Genomic DNA, 21,445 nt, shown 5'->3' on the forward strand with positions numbered 1-21,445 from the left:
AAAAAATAATTTAATTTAATGTTAATTTTATTTCATTTCAAAATTTTTACTTTTTTTGGTTTCATTCTGTATTGATTTGGCTAAAAATGAGTGGCATTAAACATTTGTATTGATTATGTTCCCTTTACTTCATTTCTTGTTCACAAAACAACAATATCCTTACCTTTTTTGGCGCTGTATAGTAATCATACATTGAAAATAACGATTTATAACTCGAAAATTTCAGTTATTATAAATAATCAAAAAATTAATTAAAGAAACAAGAAGCGAAAATTTTTAATCTATATAGGTTTTAATATATTTTATTTATAACACCTTAAAAAAATCTCGTTTAAATCCGAGCTCTTGCTACCGGTTCCGAAATAAAAATCTAACGTTACTCCACTATAATTGGAATTTTTGTAGATTTGTTTTATTTAATGTCTTTTACGAGAACGTTACACTTAATCACTTTCATTCAATAACACTACAGTGCAACAAATTATATCATTCTAAGGTCAATTTTGAAACGAGACAAAAGCCTGGAAAGTTCTTGCTGCACCTTAACAATATATTGTTGATTCCATGGAACTTCAGTACCGTTCAGTCTCTCGTTGCTGAAACAAGTGCTTTTTCAAACATGGCGCCCACCTACGCCTACCTACTCATTGCATTTTTGCTGGTTGTTTGCCTCTTTTTTAAACACTTTGGAAGATTGATGGTGTGCGCTGCGCAACTGAAGGGCCCCTTCGCCTACCCTCTGGTGGGAAATGGACTGAAATTCATTTGCAAAAAAGAAGGTAAATTAAAGCTCTCACTGAAGTTTCGTTAGGTCACAAAACACGTAGAAAAAATGTAAGTGAAAAAATATCTTATTTTTTCGATACAAATTTTGGAAACAAATTGGCTCAGAGGTTTTGGCACTTGCATCAGCGCTTACTAGAGCTTCATCAGACTAAAAAACCCGTAGAAAAAACAATTAAATAAAAAATGTAATATTTTATCGATAAAAATTGGAACAAATTGGCTCAGAGGTTCTTCTCCTTAGTACTTTTACCTGTACTTCTAGAGCTTCATTACACTGTAAAATCCACAAAATAATTTTTTATGATATTAGAAGGACGAAAAAGATAATATTTTGGGACGATTTGTTGGAAATTGTTGGACGAGTCCACAACAGCAATGAGTTCGAAATATTATTTTTCTTCAAACGTCCGTAAATTATGACATTATCCTGCTGCATTGATAATGCTAAAGTGTCACTTCATTGTCATGGCATCTAACGAGCTGACGAGCGGCAGATAAAGTTATTATCTCCGCTGATGAGCGGCAATAAAGTAAACTAGCTAAATCATTTGAAATTCCTACCTGGTTTCTTAACATGTCTTAAATAATTTGTTATGAAGGTTTGAAGAAAAAATAGTATATGTCACTGTGTTCGGCAGCCAATCTACCAGCCGCAGCACATAAAACTTCATTTTTGCTCCTCATAACATAATATACTATTTCGTCCATGTATCACACATTATTTTTTAGTTGCTTGCAATAAAAATACTCGTATTTTTTTTTATTCCGTTGTGAAAGTGATGTTTGATATACAGGTGTCTCAAAAATGGCGCCCAATCTCCTAATGGTCTTAAAGAATAGCAGTCTAGGAAGGTAAATCTCAATACAAAATTTGATCGGACCAACAGATTTTGTATAACTTGCTCTTAAATATGGTAATTTCAAAGAGATGTATCTCCTTTATTACCAAATTTTACAACTGAATTATAAATTACTTTACAATGTTACTTTTTCCAAGACCCCTTTAGGTAGTGGAACAACACCGAAGTAATTCTTTTTAGAGTAATGAAAATACGCTAAAATAACAGTGGCAACATTAACCTCAAAGGTGAATTGGTTTAGTTGATTGTGCATACCAACCGATGTTGCCAAATTTGCTTATTTTTAAATGTGTATAACTTAGAAAATAGTCAAAGGAAAAAAAAATTCACAACGAAATTGAACTCAACTCTTCAAATAGTTTAGGTAATTGTTCACTTTAACTACTTCTGGAATTTTCGCGTTTTTTCTGGCTACACAGCCTCAGGACGTCCTCCTACATCGTTTCCCACCAGTCAAACCTTGTGCAAATGAACATTTTCCTTACCCTTTAGTTATACTAAGACTTGGCGCGACCTTGACGCAACCTTGAAACACAACAAGAGAGAAAAAAAAGGCATTTGCACAAGGTTTGAATGGTGGGACACGATCTAGGAGGACGCCCTGAGGCTGTCTAGCCAGAAAAAACGCGAAAATTCCAGAAGTAGTTAAAGTGAACAATTACCATAGTTTAATCCCTCAAGAGATTGGGCGCCATTTTTGAGACACCTGTATAATAATTTTGAAAAAATGCGGACTGTTCAAAATTTCCTTAACAACCATGAGTGTTGCCACTTTTGTCGATTGTGTTGAACGTTATTCATTGCTTAACAATATGTATAGCGGACGAAATAGATAATTATGCATTAAGGGAGATATGAACATGATTTTTCCCTGAGGTTGACGTGGATATAAGTCTCTGAACTCTCTGTACTTAAGAGTTAAAATTTTATTAAAAATATTTAGCAGGGAAGATTGCGTGAATATGTGGTTGCTATAGTTTCCTTCTCATGAGTTTGTTGTCAACAATGGGCGAAAAAATTTGACAAATCCCAAGGAAGATATGAGTTGTTTTTCACAATCTGTATCTATGACGAAAAGAAACAATATCGTGTTACTAAAAAATAATAGTTATTTTTGTATTAAGTGCGCAAAATGTGTTTTGTTGACGCATGAGAACGAGTTTTTGGTCGAGACCGTCAGGTCTTACGAACGAAATACAAACAATATTTTTACTACAACCGGTTTTTAAACCTTTGCTAATAAAATTCATACTTACTACAAAACGATCAGACATTCAAGTTGCCCGCTTGCGCTGGTTACATGGTTACGAATTTTTGTAAACATTTTTTTTGGTGTTTTAATTTTTTTTTTTTACCGTAGTATATTATGACACAAGTTTATAAGGAAACCTTTAAAGCACGCGCGACGAGTTTAAGAGCACGACGCGTAGCGGAGTGCTTTTAACGTCGCAAGTGCTTTAAAGGCCCTTATAAACGTGTATCATACGCTATTTTTTATTATACCTGCACTACAATCTGGAAATTGTAACAAAAAAAGTAAACTGAAATACCTTTTCCGATATAATCTGAGTGCCATTAATCGTTGATACAGAAATGGTCAATTGTTGTTGTTTCGTTGCTATCATAAATTGTGTATAAATGTCTATTTATCATTGTTCAAAATGTAGGTAAATTTGTTGTTACCCTAAGCAACCCTTAAAGCTTTAATGTTTTAAAGGCCCTTTTTCGCACGCATTTTAGTGTCAAAAACAGGGATTATGATTCAGGTATAATAAAATAGTAGTTTATTTGACGAGTTTGTATGTAAATTTTGGCACGCGTGGGCCATTTTAAAACGCGAGTGAAACGAGCTTTTTATAGGCCCACGAGTGCCAAAAAAGCCCCAATTTACACACGAACGAGCTGAATACAACGTTTTTTTGTTCGACGACCTCCTTAAAGGCTCCAAATCGCTTAAAACCTTTAAAATTAGCTTGACGTTTCGTTTTAACAAGTTGTGACATTTATCAAAATCCGTTCACATAGGAGAAAATTTTCAAATTCTGACAGTGTTGAACAAAAAAAATATTAAAACATCCAAGGAAACTTTTTGACAACTATTTTTAATCTATCAAAGAATGACATACTTTGCGACTTGATAATGATGCATAAATGTCGCGTTTTTTTGACGGTTGTAGAAAAAATATTTTTTGGTTCAGGACGAAAAATAATAATATCATACCACTAGTTATATTATAGACGATTATACAGGGTCTGTCGTAAGTCGCGGACAGCCTTTTAAACACGGGTTCAGTGATGCCTACCAAGTTTCCAAATGGTTTTCGGACATTTTTCCTCAAACTTTAACATCAAAGAAGAAGACTAATTTTAACATACTTATCGCTATAACCACTAAGAGTTGTTCTTAACTTATTTTTGATTCGTTTCGAACACCTATTTTGTTTATAACACATATAATTTCAGTTATGATAGGTTCTTATTCTAACATTTGAAAGCTCACTGTGTCTCAACGAATTTAGATAAAATAAAACTAACAACCGTAGTGGATACTCGAAAGTGAATATGTACTTCCAAGTTCCAAGAGCGTATCCGCGACTTTTGAGACACCCTGTATAACAGATATTTTTGGTATTAATTCATAAAAATCCCGTATGTTTACTTTCCTTTTCTTTATCCATTCAGGTGGATACGATTAGCACGAATAAGTACCACTTCTTAAATTTATTATGTACTCGAATTCGCCAGTGTTGAAACAGTTTCTACTTTCGACGAAGAAGAAGAAGAATGAATCCGATTAAACTGATTTTTCAACTTATTAGCATAGCAAATAAAACAAAAAACAAAACAATTTTCTTCCCACTATCACACCACGTAGAAACGTTTCCATTATTCTTCATTCGACTAACCAATTTATAAACTTTATTTTTCTGTCTGGTACAAATAATTCTGTTGCTGCCGTTGTCAAGTACGAGTGGAAGTTATTGCTCACGATTGTGAAAGGATAAAAATTTAAATTGATAGACACTTTCAATAATACACGCTACCAACAATTACTAATAAATAATTAACAACATTAGTGTTAATAGTGAATCAAATTATTCTTACTGAAATGATTGCTCAATGAATTAAAATTATCACCGCGATCAAGTCTGTACAAAGAAAGAGAAACAATTGTTCCTGATGGTGTGTCTAAATTCTAGCAACAACATTTTTTCTTTTAGATTTCTTGAACGTCCTTCTAAATCTCGTCAACCCCTACCAGTCCCCCACAAGATTCTGGATGGGCCCCCGACTGGTCGTGGTGGTCAAAGACCCCAACCAACTCCAGGTACTCACGATTCCTTTAAACCCTCCCAAAAACTTCACTTTCGTTTCAGATCGTCTTGCAGTCTTCGAAGATCACAACCAAAGGATTTTTCTACCGGTTCTTGGAGCCCTTCCTAGGCAAGGGTTTGTTCACGTCGTCAGGTTTGCACACTAGCATCCCCTCCGGCATTTTGTGATCACTAAGATTCAAGGTATCACTCACAAAACCCACCGGAAATTGTTGCAACCCCTATTTTCCCAAAGAATGATCGAGGGGTACTGCCACCTGTTCCAGAAACATGCCGCTAAGTTTGTCGAGAGGATGCGCCCCCAGGCGGGTGGCCCAGAATTTGATATGATGTTGTACTTGCACGACTCGGCCTTCGAGAATTCAATGGGTGTAATTTCTCTAGTCACAACAGTAGTACTAATCGGGTTGTTTTAGATGTGTTGCTTGAGGACAAAAACGAGCATTCGATCGATTACAAAGACGTTCCACAGTTTATAAAAAGGTTTGTCCAATCTTTTACAAAAACATCACCACCACTTGACAAATTACAGATTTTACAACATCGCTTTCACAAGATTCCGGTACGTTTGGCTCCACTGGAACTACCTCTTCCAGAAATCATCGCTCTTCAAAGATCAAGCCTACATGAAGACTATCGCCTCCACAATGATTGAAGAAGTACAGTAACACTCTGTCAGGACCCTTGACAGTTTCTATTTCTCTTGCAGATTATGAACAAAAGACTTCCGGAAATTATCGAGCGCATAAAATATAACAAAATGTCTACTTCTGACGATTTGAGGGTACCATCGATGTTGGAACAGATAGCTGTAATGATATATAACGATCCAAACTGTTTGACTGTTCAAAACTGTATTGACCATTTGATGACGCTGATGGCAACTGTTAGTCAATTCTGGATAAATCTCTTCAATGAAGTGATTTTGTGTGTTGCAGGGTCAAGACACTTACAGTACCACCGTAGCGTTTACTTGCATGATGTTGGGAGCGCACCCTGATATACAAGTAAGTTTGATACAAATGTTCTGTACCTTCTAAACTGAATACACCGTCAGAATCTAGCCGTCAAAGAGTTGAGAGATGTTGTCGGCGACAAGAAATCTCTAGACATGGACGATGTGTCTAAGCTGAAATACTTAGAGATGTGTATTAAAGAAACCTTAAGATTGTTTCCTGTGGCTCCCTTCGTATTGCGGGAAACAACAGAAGATTTTCAATTAGGTGAAGACTTAGACTTGTTGACCGCTGTTAAAACATTTTCATTTTAGGGAAAATTACAATACCGAAGAACGTGACTGTGTTAATTGGGATACATTTCGTACACAGAGATCCGACTCTTTGGGAGAGACCCAATGAATTCTATCCGGATCATTTTCAACCGGAAGCTGTGAGTAAAAGACATCCTTACGCGTATATACCTTTCAGTGCGGGTCCCAGGAGGTGTATAGGTGCGAGATTATATTTTTATTGGTGAACAAATAAATGGTAACGATTGTTTTAGCTCAGCAGTATTCTTACACTCAACTGAAGGTAACCTTGGGAACTATACTTCTTCATTATGAGTTGGAGTGCCAACGCAAAGTTGAGGATATAAAATTGACATCTGACATATCAGTCAGACCTCTTTGTGGATATTTAATTAAAATAAAAGAAAGAGTTTGATTGTTGGTACCTAATTATCTTCGTACATTTTGAGTCAGGTTGGGGAAGGCACTTGTTAAGTTGAATATCTTATTAGGAAATAATTATTTTAGAGCATTTTAGGTAAATGAATTACGAAACAAAAAGATGTTGTGTAATTAAATATAAGAAGAAACTTGCCTATGAATGTCTTGTGATGGTAAATTTAACTTTGGATTTTCAAATTATGTTTTTATGCCTTGTCGGCTTGAAACTAATTTTTTTCAATAAAAAACTTACACATCTATGTTTTAATGTTCACATTGTATCCACGCAGAGGTGTACCGGGTGATCAAGAAGAAAATAAATCAAGAGTGCTACCTCATCTTTTGTTTTATCGAAAAGTTTGTCTTAGATTGGCTCGTTCGCATATGTATACTTGCACAGTCGTTTTATTGGTTGCCTACTTCTCGAAAAATAAAAATTAATTGATTATTAATAATTAATGCTTTATCTTCAATGGTAAAACCCATTTTACCACTTATTCTGAGATCATTGTTGCTTATAATTACAGTAAACGTCTGTAAACTTTGTCGTAATCGAAAAGTTGTTTTCTAGGTTAAGGACCTTTGACTCTCTAAATAAATCATTACTCTTCCTTGTGATTTTATTAACTTTTATTAGAAAAATAAACTGACAATCAACTGGATTAAATTGAAACGAATTTTTTTCAATCAAAAACTTACACATCTAAGTTTTTAATGTTCACATTGTATCCACGCAGAGGTGTACCGGGTGACCAAAAAAAAAATAAATCAAGAGTGCTATCTCATCTTTCGTTTTATCGAAAAGTTTGTCTTAGATTGACTCGTACGGATATGTATACTTGCAACGCACAGTCGTTTGCCTACTTCTCGAAAAATAAAAATTAATTGATTATTAGTGACAGTGACGTGGGAAATAGAATAGACGGAGAGTAAGATACACTATTTTGAATCCCACCTCTTTATTTTTACTCTTACCAAGATGGCCGCCGATTGTATTGCTGGTTGCTGTTGCAAACAAAATAATTACAGGTAGGTATTATACAGGGTGTCTCAAAAATGGCGCCCAATCTCTTGAGGGGTTAAACTATTTGAAGAGTTGAGTTCAATTTCGTTGTAAAGTTATACACATTTAAAATAAGCAAATTTGGCAACATCGGTTGGTATGCACAATCAACCAAACCAATTCTGCTTTGAGGCCAATGTTGCCGCTGTTCTTTTAGCGTATTTTGGTAGGTCATTACTCTAAAAAGACTTCTGTATTGTTTCACTACCCAAAGGGGTCTTGAAAAAAGTAAAATTGTAAAGTAATTTATAATTCAGCTGTAAAATTTGGTAATAAAGGAGATACATCTCTTTGAAATCATCATATTTAAGAGCAAGTTATACAAAATCTGTTGGTTCAATCTAATTTTGTATTGAGATTTACCTTACCAGACTTCTATTCTTTAAGACCCTTAGGAGATTGGCCGCCATTTTTGAGACAGCCTGTATATTATTATAAAGTTTTATAATGATGGGGATAACAAAATACAATAAAAAGATACATTAAATAAAAACGGACAAAAGCCAAATCAATTTATTGATATTTAAAAAGTAGAATCTATGTTAAAAGCTGTCTTATAGACTTACCTTTTAAATTTTTGTTGAATTGTTTGTTAAAGTAATGAAGTCCAATTTTGGTATAACTAAAAATTATTTGTTTGATTAATATAAAATTATAGTTTTTCGAAAAAATTTCAAAATCTAAAATATAGCTATCTATAGGAAAAAATAAGTTAAGGGGTAAAGTAGCAAAAACAACATTACAGATCCTTGTAATGACATTATCTATAGAAGGATTATAAAATTTTACTCTTCAAAGTTAATAACATAATTATAAATTTTTGTTTTATAACCAAAATTTCCGATAATATTGCGAAATCTGGAAAAGTGTCCCGAATGCTTGCAGCGTTTCCACGTTGAATGGCAGGGGAAGGATTATTGTTCTTTTTTTGCAATTTTTAACATAACACGTGTCATCTTCAAAAAGTATGAGTTTTATAATTATATGAAAGCATACAAATAGGTCCGTTTTCTTTATACCTATAAAAACCTCTGCAACCCGCGCAACTGCCACATAAATGTTAGGCAAATACAGAACAGATAATTTTGCTATTACTGCTGTATAACTTGCCTTTACTTATAATGTTGCATATAGCAATTAACGCTTTATTTGGTGATGCTCCGTCTATTCTACAATGGACATAAGCTTGACATAAGGCATAAGAAATTCATGATACATGCAGTGGATATACTATTAATTTTTAAGAAACTTATGAGAAGTGACCTCAGTGAACATTATTGTTGTGTACAAAAAGGCATGAAGAATCATATTCCAGTTATATGGACACATAAATTATTTTCCAATTGCCCAAATTTACAAATTATTCTTAGGTATCTCTTATGTATTTCTTATGTCTTATGTCCATTGTGAATAAGCTCTTATGCTTTATCTTCAATGGTAAAACCCATTTTACCACTTATTCTGAGATAATTGTTGCTTATAATTACAGTAAACGTATGTAAACTTTGTCGTAATCGAAAAATTGCTTTCTAGGTTAAGGACCTTTGACTCTCTAAATAAATAATTACTTTTCCTTTTATTAACTTTTATTAGAAAAATAAACTGACAATCAACTCGATTAAATTTACAAAAAATCTTTTTTGCTTCAGATTGTCAACAACTTCTTATATTTAATATTAGGCGAATCTGTGGTACATCTGTTAACATGAAGCGATTGCACTTTCGGCACATTCACATCTTTCAAGAGATTGTATTTGTGGCGTGTCAGAGTTGCCGTTTCCATCGTATCTTGCTTGGATTTTAATTTTTCATTCACTTTTGAAATTACGCTCACCAGAGACCTGTTAGCTTCAGATATTTTCTGCTTCAAAAGAATTTTCGGTATGAGGCTTTTACTTCTCAATTTATCTTTCTTGTAAATAATGGCTCGCTGTTTGAATTCTCACTACAATTTATTTCTTCATGATACTCATGAGAAACAATTGTCTTCACAGAATTTCTTTCAACATCCGCTTCACCCTTCTGTGATCTTGGTGACAATTCACTGTCGTCTGACCCAACCTTCTTGTCCCCACCTGATTCTTCCCCTTTTTCAACTTCCTCACTAAATTCTACTTTCTTACGTTCATCGTCTGCTAACGCCGTTTGCTCACCTAACAATGATCACACTATCAACCAGTCAAACAGTTAACTCTACTCCACCTTTTTCTTCTCCTCCCCCCAAGTCCCTCGTTTTATCCATCAACAACTAAGAACTAGTTTGGCAACTACAATCTATGAGTCGATTTTTCATAAAAGCGTTGTACATCATAATGCGATTATCGCTGGGTTTACTTTCCCAAATTGAAGACAATCTTGAGCGATCAATCGATCATCTCTTCGTCTAGCTCTGTCGCATCTCTGCTTCTTGATTCTTGGCCAGTTCACGATTAAATAGTACAACAGCGGATAGCACAACTTGTCTGACTAAAATTGAGTTAAAAATTGCTTTGTACTGACACGTGCGATTACTTTGGTGACGAGTCCGGGTCTGTACGGACCTTGAAACAATAAATATCTCAATTGCACACTCAACGGCATCGTGAACAATCGGAAACGTCCGAATGGAACTATTGTATTTGAGAAGTTCGCACTTCGAGATTTTCTCGTAGATGGGATCTGGAAGAAACTGTCAACCTGGCACTCAAATTGAGACACTTCGTACCTGAACACGCCGCGATGTATACTGGAATGTCAGTTTCCAAAACTTATAGACATCTCCGATCTGCATCAGCATGCTCTTCAGGGCCACCACGATCACGCTGGCTGGCACGCTCTGGAAGAAGCTTTTGGGAGTGGTTCAAAAAACGGAAGCGATTTGGGTCTTTCGCCCGACCACTTGCTGGATGGTGGAGCGCGACAGAGACGCCGTGACGGGCATGCAAGAGAACCACCCTCGCATTTGGATTTTCAACAAGTCGTACGACACGCTCAACTTTTACTTCAATCATTGCGACTTTCGCAACACTCCCCAAAACCCTACAACACCTGAATTTTTCTCAGAATTTGTAATAGTCAATTTGCATTGATAATGACTTGAAAATAATGTAGCAATGCACGAGAACGTTACACCTAATTACTTTCATTCAATAACACTACAGTGCAACAAATTATATCACTCTAAGGTCAATTTTGAAATGAGACAAAAGACTGGAAAGTGCTTGCTGCACCTTAACAATATATTGTTGATTCCATGGAACTTTAGTACCGTTCAGTCTCTCGTTGCTGAAACAAGTGCCTTTTCAAACATGACGCCCACCTACGCTCTACTCATTGCATTTTTGCTGGTTGTTTGCCTCTTTTTTAAACACTTTGGAAAACTGATGGTGTTCGCTGCTCAACTGAAGGGCCCCTTCGCCTACCCTCTGGTGGGAAATGGACTGAAATTCATTTGCAAAAAAGAAGGTAAATCAAAGCTCTCACTGAAGTTTCGTTAGGTCATAAAACACGTAGAAAAAATGTAAGTGAAAAATATCTTATTTTTTCGATACAAATTTTGGAAACCAATTGTCTCAAAGGTTCTTTTCCTTAATACTTTTACCTGTTCATTACACTGTAAAACCCACAGAATAATTTTTTATGATATTATAAGGACGAAAAAGATAATATTTTGGGACGATTTGCTGGAAATTGTTGGACGAGACAACGCCGAGGCCACCACAGCAATGAGTTTGAAATATTATTTTTGTCCATGTATCACACATCATTTTTTAGTTGCTTGCAATAAAAATACTCGTATTTTTTTTATTCCGTTGTCAAATTGATGTTTGATCATTAATAATTTTGAAAAAATGCGGGCTATTCAAAATTTCCTTAACAACCATGAGTGTTGCCACTTTTGTCGATTGTGTTGGACGTTATTCATTGTTTGAAAATATAGCGGACGAAAAATATTTTTCGGTCCAGGACGAAAAATAATGCTTTGACAAAAAGATGACGTTTTCGTCCAGATATTCAATCCGAAAGATACTACTTTCTGGTACAGTTGACTAAAAAAAAAATTAAAGCAAAAAATGTCTCATCTTAAAATTTTTTAAACAAATTGTATCAGAGATTTTTATATTTACGAGCTTCATTATAAAGCGTTCACTAGGACTTCATCAGACTGTAAAGCAGTTCGAAAAAGATTTAGAATAAAAACCATCATAGTTTATTCATTAGGAGATTTAGATTAAATTAATTCATACATTTCTGCACTTTCATTAATAGAAATTAACCATTTATTTAATGCATGAGTAATAGTAATTTATTAATTCTAGCTTCGAGAGTTGATTAGTTCCAAATCTGTAATTGCGTGTGAACGGTTATACTTTTACTCATATTATATAACAGATATTTTTGGTACTAATTCATAAAAATCGCGTACGTTTACTTTCCTTTACTTTATGCATTCAGGTGGATACGATTAGCACGAATAATTACCACTTCTTAAATTTATTATGTACTCGAATTCGCCAGTGTTGAAACAGTTTCTACTTTCGACGAAGAAGAAGAATGAATCCGATTAAACTGATTTTTCAACTTATTAGCATAGCAAATAAAACAAAAAACAAAACAATTTTCTTTGCACTATCACACCACGTGGAAACGTTTCCATTATTCTTAATTCGACTAACCACTTTATAAACTCTATTTTTTTGTCTGTTACAAATACTTCTGTTGCTGCCATTGTCAAGTACGAGTGGAAGTTATTGCTCACGATTGTGAAAGGATAAAAATTTAAATTGATAGACACTTTCAATACTACACGCTACCAACAATTACTAATAAATCATTAACCAAATTAGTGTGCAAAATGACGAATCAAATTGTTCTTACTGAAATGATTGCTCAATTAATTAAAATTATCACCGCAATCAAGTCTGTACAAATTTTATTATTAATATTTTATCCAAAGAAAGAGAAACAATTGTAGCTGATGGTATGTCTCTAAATTCTAGCAACAACATTTTTTCTTTTAGATATCTTGAACGTCGTCCTGAGCGTTGTCAACCCCTACCCGTCCCCCACAAGACTCTGGATGGGCCCCCGACTGGTCGTGGTGGTCAAAGACCCCAACCAACTCCAGGTGCTCACGATTCCTTCAAACCCTCCCAAAAACTGCACTTTCGTTTCAGATCGTCTTGCAGTCTTCGAAGATCACAACCAAAGGATTTTTCTACCGGTTCTTGGAGCCCTTCCTAGGCAAGGGTTTGTTCACGTCGTCAGGTTTGCACACTAGCACCCTCTCCGGCATTTTATGATCACTAAGATTCAAGGTATCACTCACAAAACCCACCGGAAACTGTTGCAACCCCTATTTTCCCAAAGAATGATCGAGGGGTACTCTCACCTGTTCCAGAAACATGCCGATAAGTTTGTCGAGAGGATGCGCCCTCATGCGGGTGGACCAGAATTTGATGTGATATTGTACTTGCACGATTCGGCCTTCGAGAATTCAATGGGTGTTGTTTCTCTAGTCACAACAGTAGTACTAATCGGGTTGTTTTAGATGTGTTGCTTGAGGACAAAAACGACCATTCGATCGATTACAAAGACGTTCCACAGTTTGTCCGAAGGTTTGTCCAATCTTCTACAAAAACATCACCACCACTTGACAAATTACAGATTTTACAACATTGCTTTCACAAGATTGCGGTACGTTTGGCTCCACTGGAACTACCTCTTCCAGAAATCATCGCTCTTCAAAGATCAAGCCTACATGAAGACTATTGCCTCCACAATGATTGAAGAAGTACAGTAGCACTCTGTCAAGACCCTTGACAGTTTCTGTTTCTCTTGCAGATTATGAACACAAGACTTCCGGAAATTATCGAGCGTATAAAAAATAACAAAATGTCTACTTCTGATGAAGTGAGGGTACCATCGATGATGGAACAGATAGCTGTAATGATAGATGACGATCCAAACTGTCTGACTGTTCAAAACTGTATTGACCATTTGATGACGCTGGTGGCAACTGTTAGTCAATTCTGGATAAATCTCTTCAATCAAGTGATTTTGTGTGTTGCAGGGTCAAGACACTTACAGTTCCACCGTAGCGTTTACTTGCATGATGTTGGGAGCGCACCCTGATATACAAGTAAGTTTGATACAAATGTTCTGTACCTTCTAAACTGATTACACCGTCAGAATCTAGCGATCAAAGAGTTGAGAGATGTTGTCGGCGACAAGAAATCTCTAGACATGGACGATGTGTCAAAGCTGAAATACTTAGAGATGTGTATTAAAGAAACCTTAAGATTGTTTACTGTGGCTCCTTTCGTATTTCGGGAAACAACAGAAGACTTTCAATTAGGTGAAGACTTGGACCTGTTGGCTGCTGTAAGACATTTTCATTTTAGGGAAAATTACCATACCGAAGAACGTGACTGTGGTAATTGGGATATATTGCGTACACAGAGATCCGACTCTTTGGGAGAGGCCCAATGAATTCTATCCGGATCATTTTCAACCGGAAGCTGTGAGTAAAAGACATCCTTACGCGTATATACCTTTCAGTGCGGGTCCCAGGAAGTGTATAGGTGCGAGATTATATTTTGATTGGTGGACAAATAAATACTAACGATTGTTTTAGCTCAGCAGTATTCTTACACTCAACTGAAGATAACCTTGGGAACTATACTTCTTCATTATGAGTTGGAGTGCCAACGCAAAGTTGAGGATATAAAATTGACAACTGACATATCAGTCAGACCTCTTTGTGGATATTTAATCAAAATAAAAGAAAGAGTTTGATTGTTGCTGCCTTATTATCTTCGTACATTTTGAGTCGGGTTGCGGGAAGGCACTTGTTAAGTTGAATATCTTATTAGGAAATAATTATTTTAGAGCATTTTAGGTAAATGAATTACGAAACAAAAAGATGTTGTGTAATTAAATATAAGAAGAAACTTGCCTATGAATGTCTTGTGATGGTAAATTTAACTTTGAATTTTTAAATTATGTTTTTATGCCTTGTTGGCTTGAAACTAATTTTTTTCAATAAAAAACTTACACATCTATGTTTTAATGTTCACATTGTATCCACGCAGAGGTGTACCGGGTGATCAAAAAGAAAATAAATCAAGAGTGCTACCTCATCTTTTGTTTTATCGAAAAGTTTGTCTTAGATTGGTTCGTTCGCATACGTATACTTGCACAGTCGTTTTATTGGTTGCCTACTTCTCGAAAAATAAAAATGAATTGATTATTAATAATTAATGCTTTATCTTCAATGGTAAAACCCATTTTACCACTTATTCTGAGATAATTGTTGCTTATAATTACAGTAAACGTCTGTAAACTTCGTGAGGGTAAACTTTGTCGTAATCGAAAAGTTGCTTTCTAGGTTAAGGACCTTTGACTCTCTAAATAAATAATTACTTTTCCTTGTGTTTTTATTAACTTTTATTAGAAAAATAAACTGACAATCAACTCGATTAAATTTACAAAAAATCTTTTTTGCTTCAGATTGTCAACAACTTCTTATATTTAATATTAGGCGAATCTGTGGTACATCTGTTAACATGAAGCGATTGCACTTTCGTCACATTCACATCTTTCAAGAGATTGTATTTGTGGTGTCTCAGCGTTGCCGTTTCCATCGTATCTTGCTTGGATTTTATTTTTTCATTCACTTTTGAAATTACGCTCACCAGAGACCTGCTTCAAAAGAATTTTCGGTGTGAGACTCTTACTTCTCGATTTATCTTTCTTGTAAATAATGGTTTCGCTGTTTGAATTCTCGCTACAATTTATTTCTTCATAATACTCATGAGAAACAATTGTATTCACATAATTTCTTTTAATATCCTCTTCACATTTCTGTGATCTTGATGACGATTCACTGTCGTTTGACCCAACCTTCTTGTCACCACCTGATTCTTCCCCATTTTTAACTTCCTCACTAAATTCTACTTTCTTACTTTCATCGTCTGCTAACGGCGTTTGCTCACCTAACAATGATCACACTATCAACCAGTCAAACAGTTAACTCTAATCCACCTTTTTCTTCTCGTCCCCCCAAGTCCCTTGTTTTATCCACCAACAACCAAGAACTAGTTTGTCAACTACAATCTATGAGTCGATTTTTCATAAAAGCGTTGTACATCATGATGTGACTATCGCTGGGTTCACTTTCCCAAATTGAAGACAATCTTGAGCGATCATCTCTTCGTCTAGCTCTGTCGCATCTCTGCTTCTTGATTCTTGGCCAGTTCACGATTAAATAGTACAGCAACGGATAGTACAACTTGTCTGACTAAAATTGAGTTAAAAATTGCTTTGTACTGACACGTGCGATTGCTTTGGTGACGAGTCCAGGTCTGTACGGACGTTGAAACAAAGACGAACTGAAGTAGAGAGTGACAGAAGTGACGCTCTTCAAGTCTAGTTGGTCCAAAGCGACAAACTTCAACGAAATTTTTCTTAGGAAAGTTATCAAGGCGTAAATTAGCATAACGTTGGCTTTGGGCAGTCTGTGAATCCACCTGAAAATTTGGTGTCAACAAATCGAGTAGAAACGAAGTGGAGGTTCACCAAGAAATCTCGGATTCGAGTCGAGGGCTTTGTTTCATTTTGAATAATCGGCACTGGACTGCCAGGTATTCCCAGTCGTATCTTTGACCGTCGGCAAATTTTGGAAAAAGAGGTAGAGACAAAACTCAGCCAAAAAAATGTCGCAGGATTTGTGTTTCTTTCGTAGTAGAGTTTATCATTAACGAGCGTTTCTTTCATTTGTAATGTGTCGTTCAGGGCACTGTCAAAGCTTCTACAAATTGAAAATTGACTGCTGGAACTGGAGGAAGTGAAATTACCTGAGAACATATCGCAGGGGCATGGGATTGTCTTTAAGTGCCAAATTGGTCTGGTAGAAGAGATTCTAAAATGACAATTAGCCTTGTAGATTTTGGTAGAAGTGAGTCCTTACATGTAGTCTAGGGTGGATATCGTTTGGTGGAAAAATGTCTTCAAGTGGAAGACCAAAATCGAATCTACATGGAAAACATCACGCCAGAAGGTAAATTGGAAGAATTACTTCAAATGTCTCAATTTATTGCTTTCTCCAGATTTTTTTATTTTCTTATATTATTTATAACTAACAGTTTTTCTTTTTCTCCGACTGTACGGGCAGTAATAGAATTATAACACATTCCTTTGAAGCTTTGCCCTCACCGCATTTTTCACTTTTTTATGAAAAGGTTTTTGTAGGCAAAGCACGGAAAAATAAAGCCGTGTCGTCCACATTAAAAATATTCTTAGGACCTTTTAGCTTATTTTTACATTCTGACGCTTCTTCTTTATTCAGTTGTTCTGTTTCTCGACATATGTATGTATTTGAAAGTGATCTGCCAGCATTGGCAAAATTTCTCTAAACATCCATTGGAAGCTTTAAAAGTGTAAAAGTAAAAAAAACCCAAATCTTTTTCAACTTTTAAAGTCTTTTCTTTCAGAACCGACTCCGAGATTGGAATGTTCTTATTTCTCACCTTACGGAACCAATCAAACACTATGTGGTCTTTCGGAAATCTCCTTTTTTCGTTTGTTGTTTCCATGTTCCATAAACAAAAAATAGTTATTTTTATATCGGGTGTTCATTTAAATTCCGGTCACAGTTGGCGTTGAAGAGTCCATTGTGAACGCACCACTCGTGTAAAAACACAAGCAACACAAAAACTGAGGAAAGATTTAAACGACTGTTGCGTTCACAACCGACTCTTCAACGCCAACTTTGAAATTTACATGAACACCTGATATTAAGTGCGCGAAGAGAATGTTTTTTATGCATGAAAAGGTCTTTTGGGCCGAGAGACAGGTCGAGGCAGTAAAAGCCTTTGAATGTACAAAAAACATTTTCACGCACGAAATATGTACTATCGCGGCCAAAATACTTTGGTCATCACTTTTTGACACTTCAAATGTAAATAAAGTATTAATGTCACTATACATGACAATTTCAAATTATTCTTGTCAAAAATATAGCATCTTCAGTTTTTGATAAATACAGAATCGTCTTACTTGGTTCTGAAGGTTGTCTAAACCGCGACCATGTTGATCTTTTGCTTTTGAACCCTGCCTCCGCAGCTGGGATTTACCCAAGGATTTGCCCCACCCGTATGACACTGCTGGATTAAAATAATTTTGACAACAGCAAAAAATAAGGTTAAACAATCTAAAGCTTGCTTTACAATTGAATATCATTTACGTCACATTGACGACCAAAGTATTTTGGCCGCGAAAGTACTATCGCGGCCAAAATACTTTGGTCGACACTTTTTTGCCATTTATGCAATTAGAAAACAAGAACAACGGAAACTACACACTGTAAAATTTAATAAAAGAGGTACTGCAACGATTAACAAAGGTTTAATGCTTGATTTGAGTTAAGAAAATATGCAACCAATACTACACATTTTTGTGCTTTTAACTTCGTTTCAAAAGAGAGAGCTTAGGTACTCTTAGGTTAGCCTTCAATAATTTAAGGCAGAATATAGCCTAAGGGACTCCGTTTCGGCTCAGGGACGCGAGGGTCGCGGGTTCAATTCCGACCCAGGGTGAAATTAAAAAAATAAAGGCTAGATTCTATCTTGTGATTCGGAAGTCACGTTAAGCCATTGGTCCCTGTCTATTAAGTTGGTCATCATGCCCCTCATAGATTTGTAAACCAGTCCTAGACTGTGTAACAAATTTTTTTAATAAATTCGGTTAAGAATGTATATTATTCATAATTATTAACTAAAATACAACAAATAAATTAATTAGTCTCTTATTCAATACATACAAGTGTCCCACCTAAGACTTTCGAGTATAATAACTCGGTTATTTGCCAACGGATTTTTATGAAATTTAAAATGCAGATATGTTAGACGGTGAAGGTTCAATTAGTAATAATAAAATTGTAAAGGCCCTGATGGACGTGGATTGTACAATAGTTTTTGTAATATGTCTACGATTCGTTCACGATTATCTTTTTAAAATAAAAATTTTTCATCATGAAAGCGGCAAAAATGTAATAACATGGGCGTGGCCTACTTCGACTACAATCATTTAGAATAACCCTGTACAGTTGCGGAATTAAAGTTTCCAGCACTATTTTTCTGTCACTTCAACAAAATCTCTGTAAAGCACCTTCTACTGTCATCATGACTGCTTTGATATGTTGCCTACCCGTTATTATGCTATAAATGACAATTTTTGAATGCCAAAAAGGCAAAAACATGACAAGAGTAAAAAATAAGGTTATTTTATTAACGTAAAGGTTGTTTTAGAGTTTATATGATGACATTGACAATAGTGCCCAAAATTTTTATTCCGCAACTGTACAAGCGGGCTAAATGAATGTTTAACGAGCGATGCGTTTAACAGCGCGAGCGGCGAAGCCGCAAGCGCGTTAACTTCGCAAGTTAAACATTCATTTAGCCCGCGAGTATAATACAACTGTTTATCCAATTTTACACTAATAAACCTCTCCAATTTGAGTGTAATTTTTTTAATTCGGAATCGTAAAGTTAACCATTCCTTTTTATCTTTACTTCCCTCTCTTGGTCAGTAATAGGCCACTTTCCGCCCTGTTATGACGTTTTTCCAGTGGCGTACGCGAATTGTCGAAAAACGGTAGAAATGAAATTGAATCAAATTACTCGTAATTGTTTATTTGCTAAAAATGTAATGATTCCGAATAAAATAGTATACAAACCTCGGTGGGAAGGTGTTTCCTTCCTGTCTCGAGCATTAGTTCACCTCGACTACGCCTTGGTAAACTTTCTTAGCTCTCGACAGAAATGAAACATTTTCCACCTCGGTATGTAATCTACTATTATTTTTTAGTAACACGATATTGTTTCTTTTCGTCATAGATACAGATTGTGAAAAACAACTCATATCTCCCTTGGGATTTGTCAAATTTTTTCGCCCTCCACATTGTTGACAACAAACTCATGAGAACGAAACTATAGCAACCACATATTAACGCAATCTTCATTTGATTTGTAAAAAACAACACTTGACTTGAGCATCTAATTTTATAGATAATGAATACGAAAGTTCCTGAAACTGTGGAACGATTAAAGAACGACACAACTACAACTCCAAATCGAGCAACAAGAATTCCTTCAATAGTGGAAATGTTAGTCGAAATGGTATCAAAGAAAGAGAATTGCTTGAGCGTTCAAGACTGCATCGATCATTTGATTACGCTGATGGCGACAGTTGAGTTGTTGAGATTATTCTTCAATTCGATAAATAATAATTGATGTTTTCCAGAGTCACGACACCCAAAGCTCAGCGTTTACTTGCATGATGCTAGGCGCATACCCCGACATACAAGTGAGTTTACAGCAGTGTGTACATCACAAAATAACGGTTTTGATAGAATTTAGTGGTGAAAGAGTTGAGAGACGAAAACTTTGGACATGAGCGACGTGTCGAAGCTGAAATATTTAGAAATGTGTATTAAGGAAACCTTGAGGTTATATCCTGTCTCTCCTTTTATATTCCGCGACACAGGATTTCAGTTGGATAAAATTACCATACCGAAGCACGTAACGGTAGTTTTGGCCTTTTATATGGTCCACAGAGATCCGAGATATTGGGAGAGGCCTAATGAATTTTATCCGGAGCATTTTAGCCCGGAGGCTACGAGAAAAAGACATCCGTTCGCGTTTCTTCCTTTTGCTAGGAAGTGTATAGGTGCGAAAGTATTTTTTAATAGATGGAGAATAACCTATTTGGTTTCAGCTCAACAGTATTCTTACACTCTGATGAAAATTCTATTGGGGATTATTCTTCACAATTTCGAGTTGGAATGTGACCGCAAGGTGGAAGATATCATGTTAACAACAGATGCGTCAATCAGGCCCATCGACGGATATTCAGTCAAAATAAAAAAGAGGATTTTTTGATAAATTTAATTGCCCTCGTGGAAGTTTTTGTGAATTGGTTAACGAGAGGTAGGTACTCGGGTAGTTTAATAAAAGATAGAATTATTTCAGATATTTCAATTTATTGTTTTCCACAGATTTTTTTAATTTTTCCTATAACTAACGGTTAACGGTTTTCTCCGGCCGTACTGGCAGAAAATAGAATTGCAAGACGTTTCTTTGAAGCTTTGCCCCCACAGCATTTTTCACTTTTTTATGAAAATGTTTTTGTAGGCAAGGCACGGAAAAATTAAGCCATTTTGTCCACATTGCAAATATTCTCAGGGGCGTATTGTTCAATAGGTTCTTTTAACATATTTTTCCATTCTGACACTTCTTCTTCATTCAGTTGTGTTCCTCTGCATAAGGAGTATGGATTTAAAAGTAATCTGCCAGCGTCGGCAAAATTTCTCTAACCATCCAGTGGAAGCTTTAAAAGTGCAACTTTTAAAGCCTTTTCTTTCAAAACCGATTCCCAGATTGGAATGTTCTTATTTATCACCTTTCGTAACCAAACACTATGTGTTCTAAGGCAGCAGCTTCACCTTTAGGAAATCTTTTTTTATTCCTTGTTTCCATGTTCAATAAACATAAATAGCAAACGATTACAACTTACAACTCTTTACTTTTTAACACTGAAGAGCCATTTTGCGCTATTTTTGACATCTGATCTGACATCGATGGACACGCACACAAAGGGACGACTTGTCTTTAAACACAGTGAAACTGATTACATATTATTTTTAGTGGCTTTTTTTTAATAGAGATGAAATGGCTTGCAAACGCAAACATAG

At 35.6% G+C, this 21,445-nt stretch overlaps 2 protein-coding genes and 1 pseudogene across 2 annotated transcripts; 2 read left to right on the plus strand and 1 right to left on the minus strand.

The window, feature by feature from the left end:
• The first annotated feature begins 580 nt into the window (after positions 1 to 580).
• On the plus strand, positions 581 to 7,061 carry LOC138135308 (cytochrome P450 4C1-like). The gene is made up of 11 exons (XM_069054003.1): positions 581 to 779; positions 4,868 to 4,974; positions 5,024 to 5,114; positions 5,165 to 5,350; positions 5,398 to 5,464; positions 5,514 to 5,640; positions 5,691 to 5,867; positions 5,920 to 5,988; positions 6,039 to 6,204; positions 6,252 to 6,431; positions 6,485 to 7,061. The coding sequence occupies exons 1-11, from the start codon at positions 620 to 622 to the stop codon at positions 6,643 to 6,645; spliced, it is 1,491 nt and encodes a 496-aa protein (XP_068910104.1). The 5' UTR covers positions 581 to 619; the 3' UTR covers positions 6,646 to 7,061.
• Positions 7,062 to 10,854: 3,793 nt separating this feature from the next.
• LOC138135307 (cytochrome P450 4C1-like) lies at positions 10,855 to 14,756 on the plus strand. Its single transcript, XM_069054002.1, has 11 exons — positions 10,855 to 11,157; positions 12,714 to 12,820; positions 12,870 to 12,960; positions 13,011 to 13,196; positions 13,244 to 13,310; positions 13,360 to 13,486; positions 13,537 to 13,713; positions 13,766 to 13,834; positions 13,885 to 14,050; positions 14,097 to 14,276; positions 14,330 to 14,756. Exons 1-11 carry the CDS (start codon positions 10,890 to 10,892, stop codon positions 14,488 to 14,490), a joined length of 1,599 nt encoding a protein of 532 aa, XP_068910103.1. The 5' UTR covers positions 10,855 to 10,889; the 3' UTR covers positions 14,491 to 14,756.
• Positions 14,757 to 15,741: 985 nt separating this feature from the next.
• Positions 15,742 to 16,741, minus strand: LOC138135033 (uncharacterized; annotated as a pseudogene).
• Positions 16,742 to 21,445: the final 4,704 nt, after the last annotated feature.

This window comes from Tenebrio molitor, chromosome 7, assembly GCF_963966145.1.
Source record: "Tenebrio molitor chromosome 7, icTenMoli1.1, whole genome shotgun sequence".
Taxonomy (NCBI): Eukaryota; Metazoa; Arthropoda; class Insecta; order Coleoptera; family Tenebrionidae; genus Tenebrio; species Tenebrio molitor.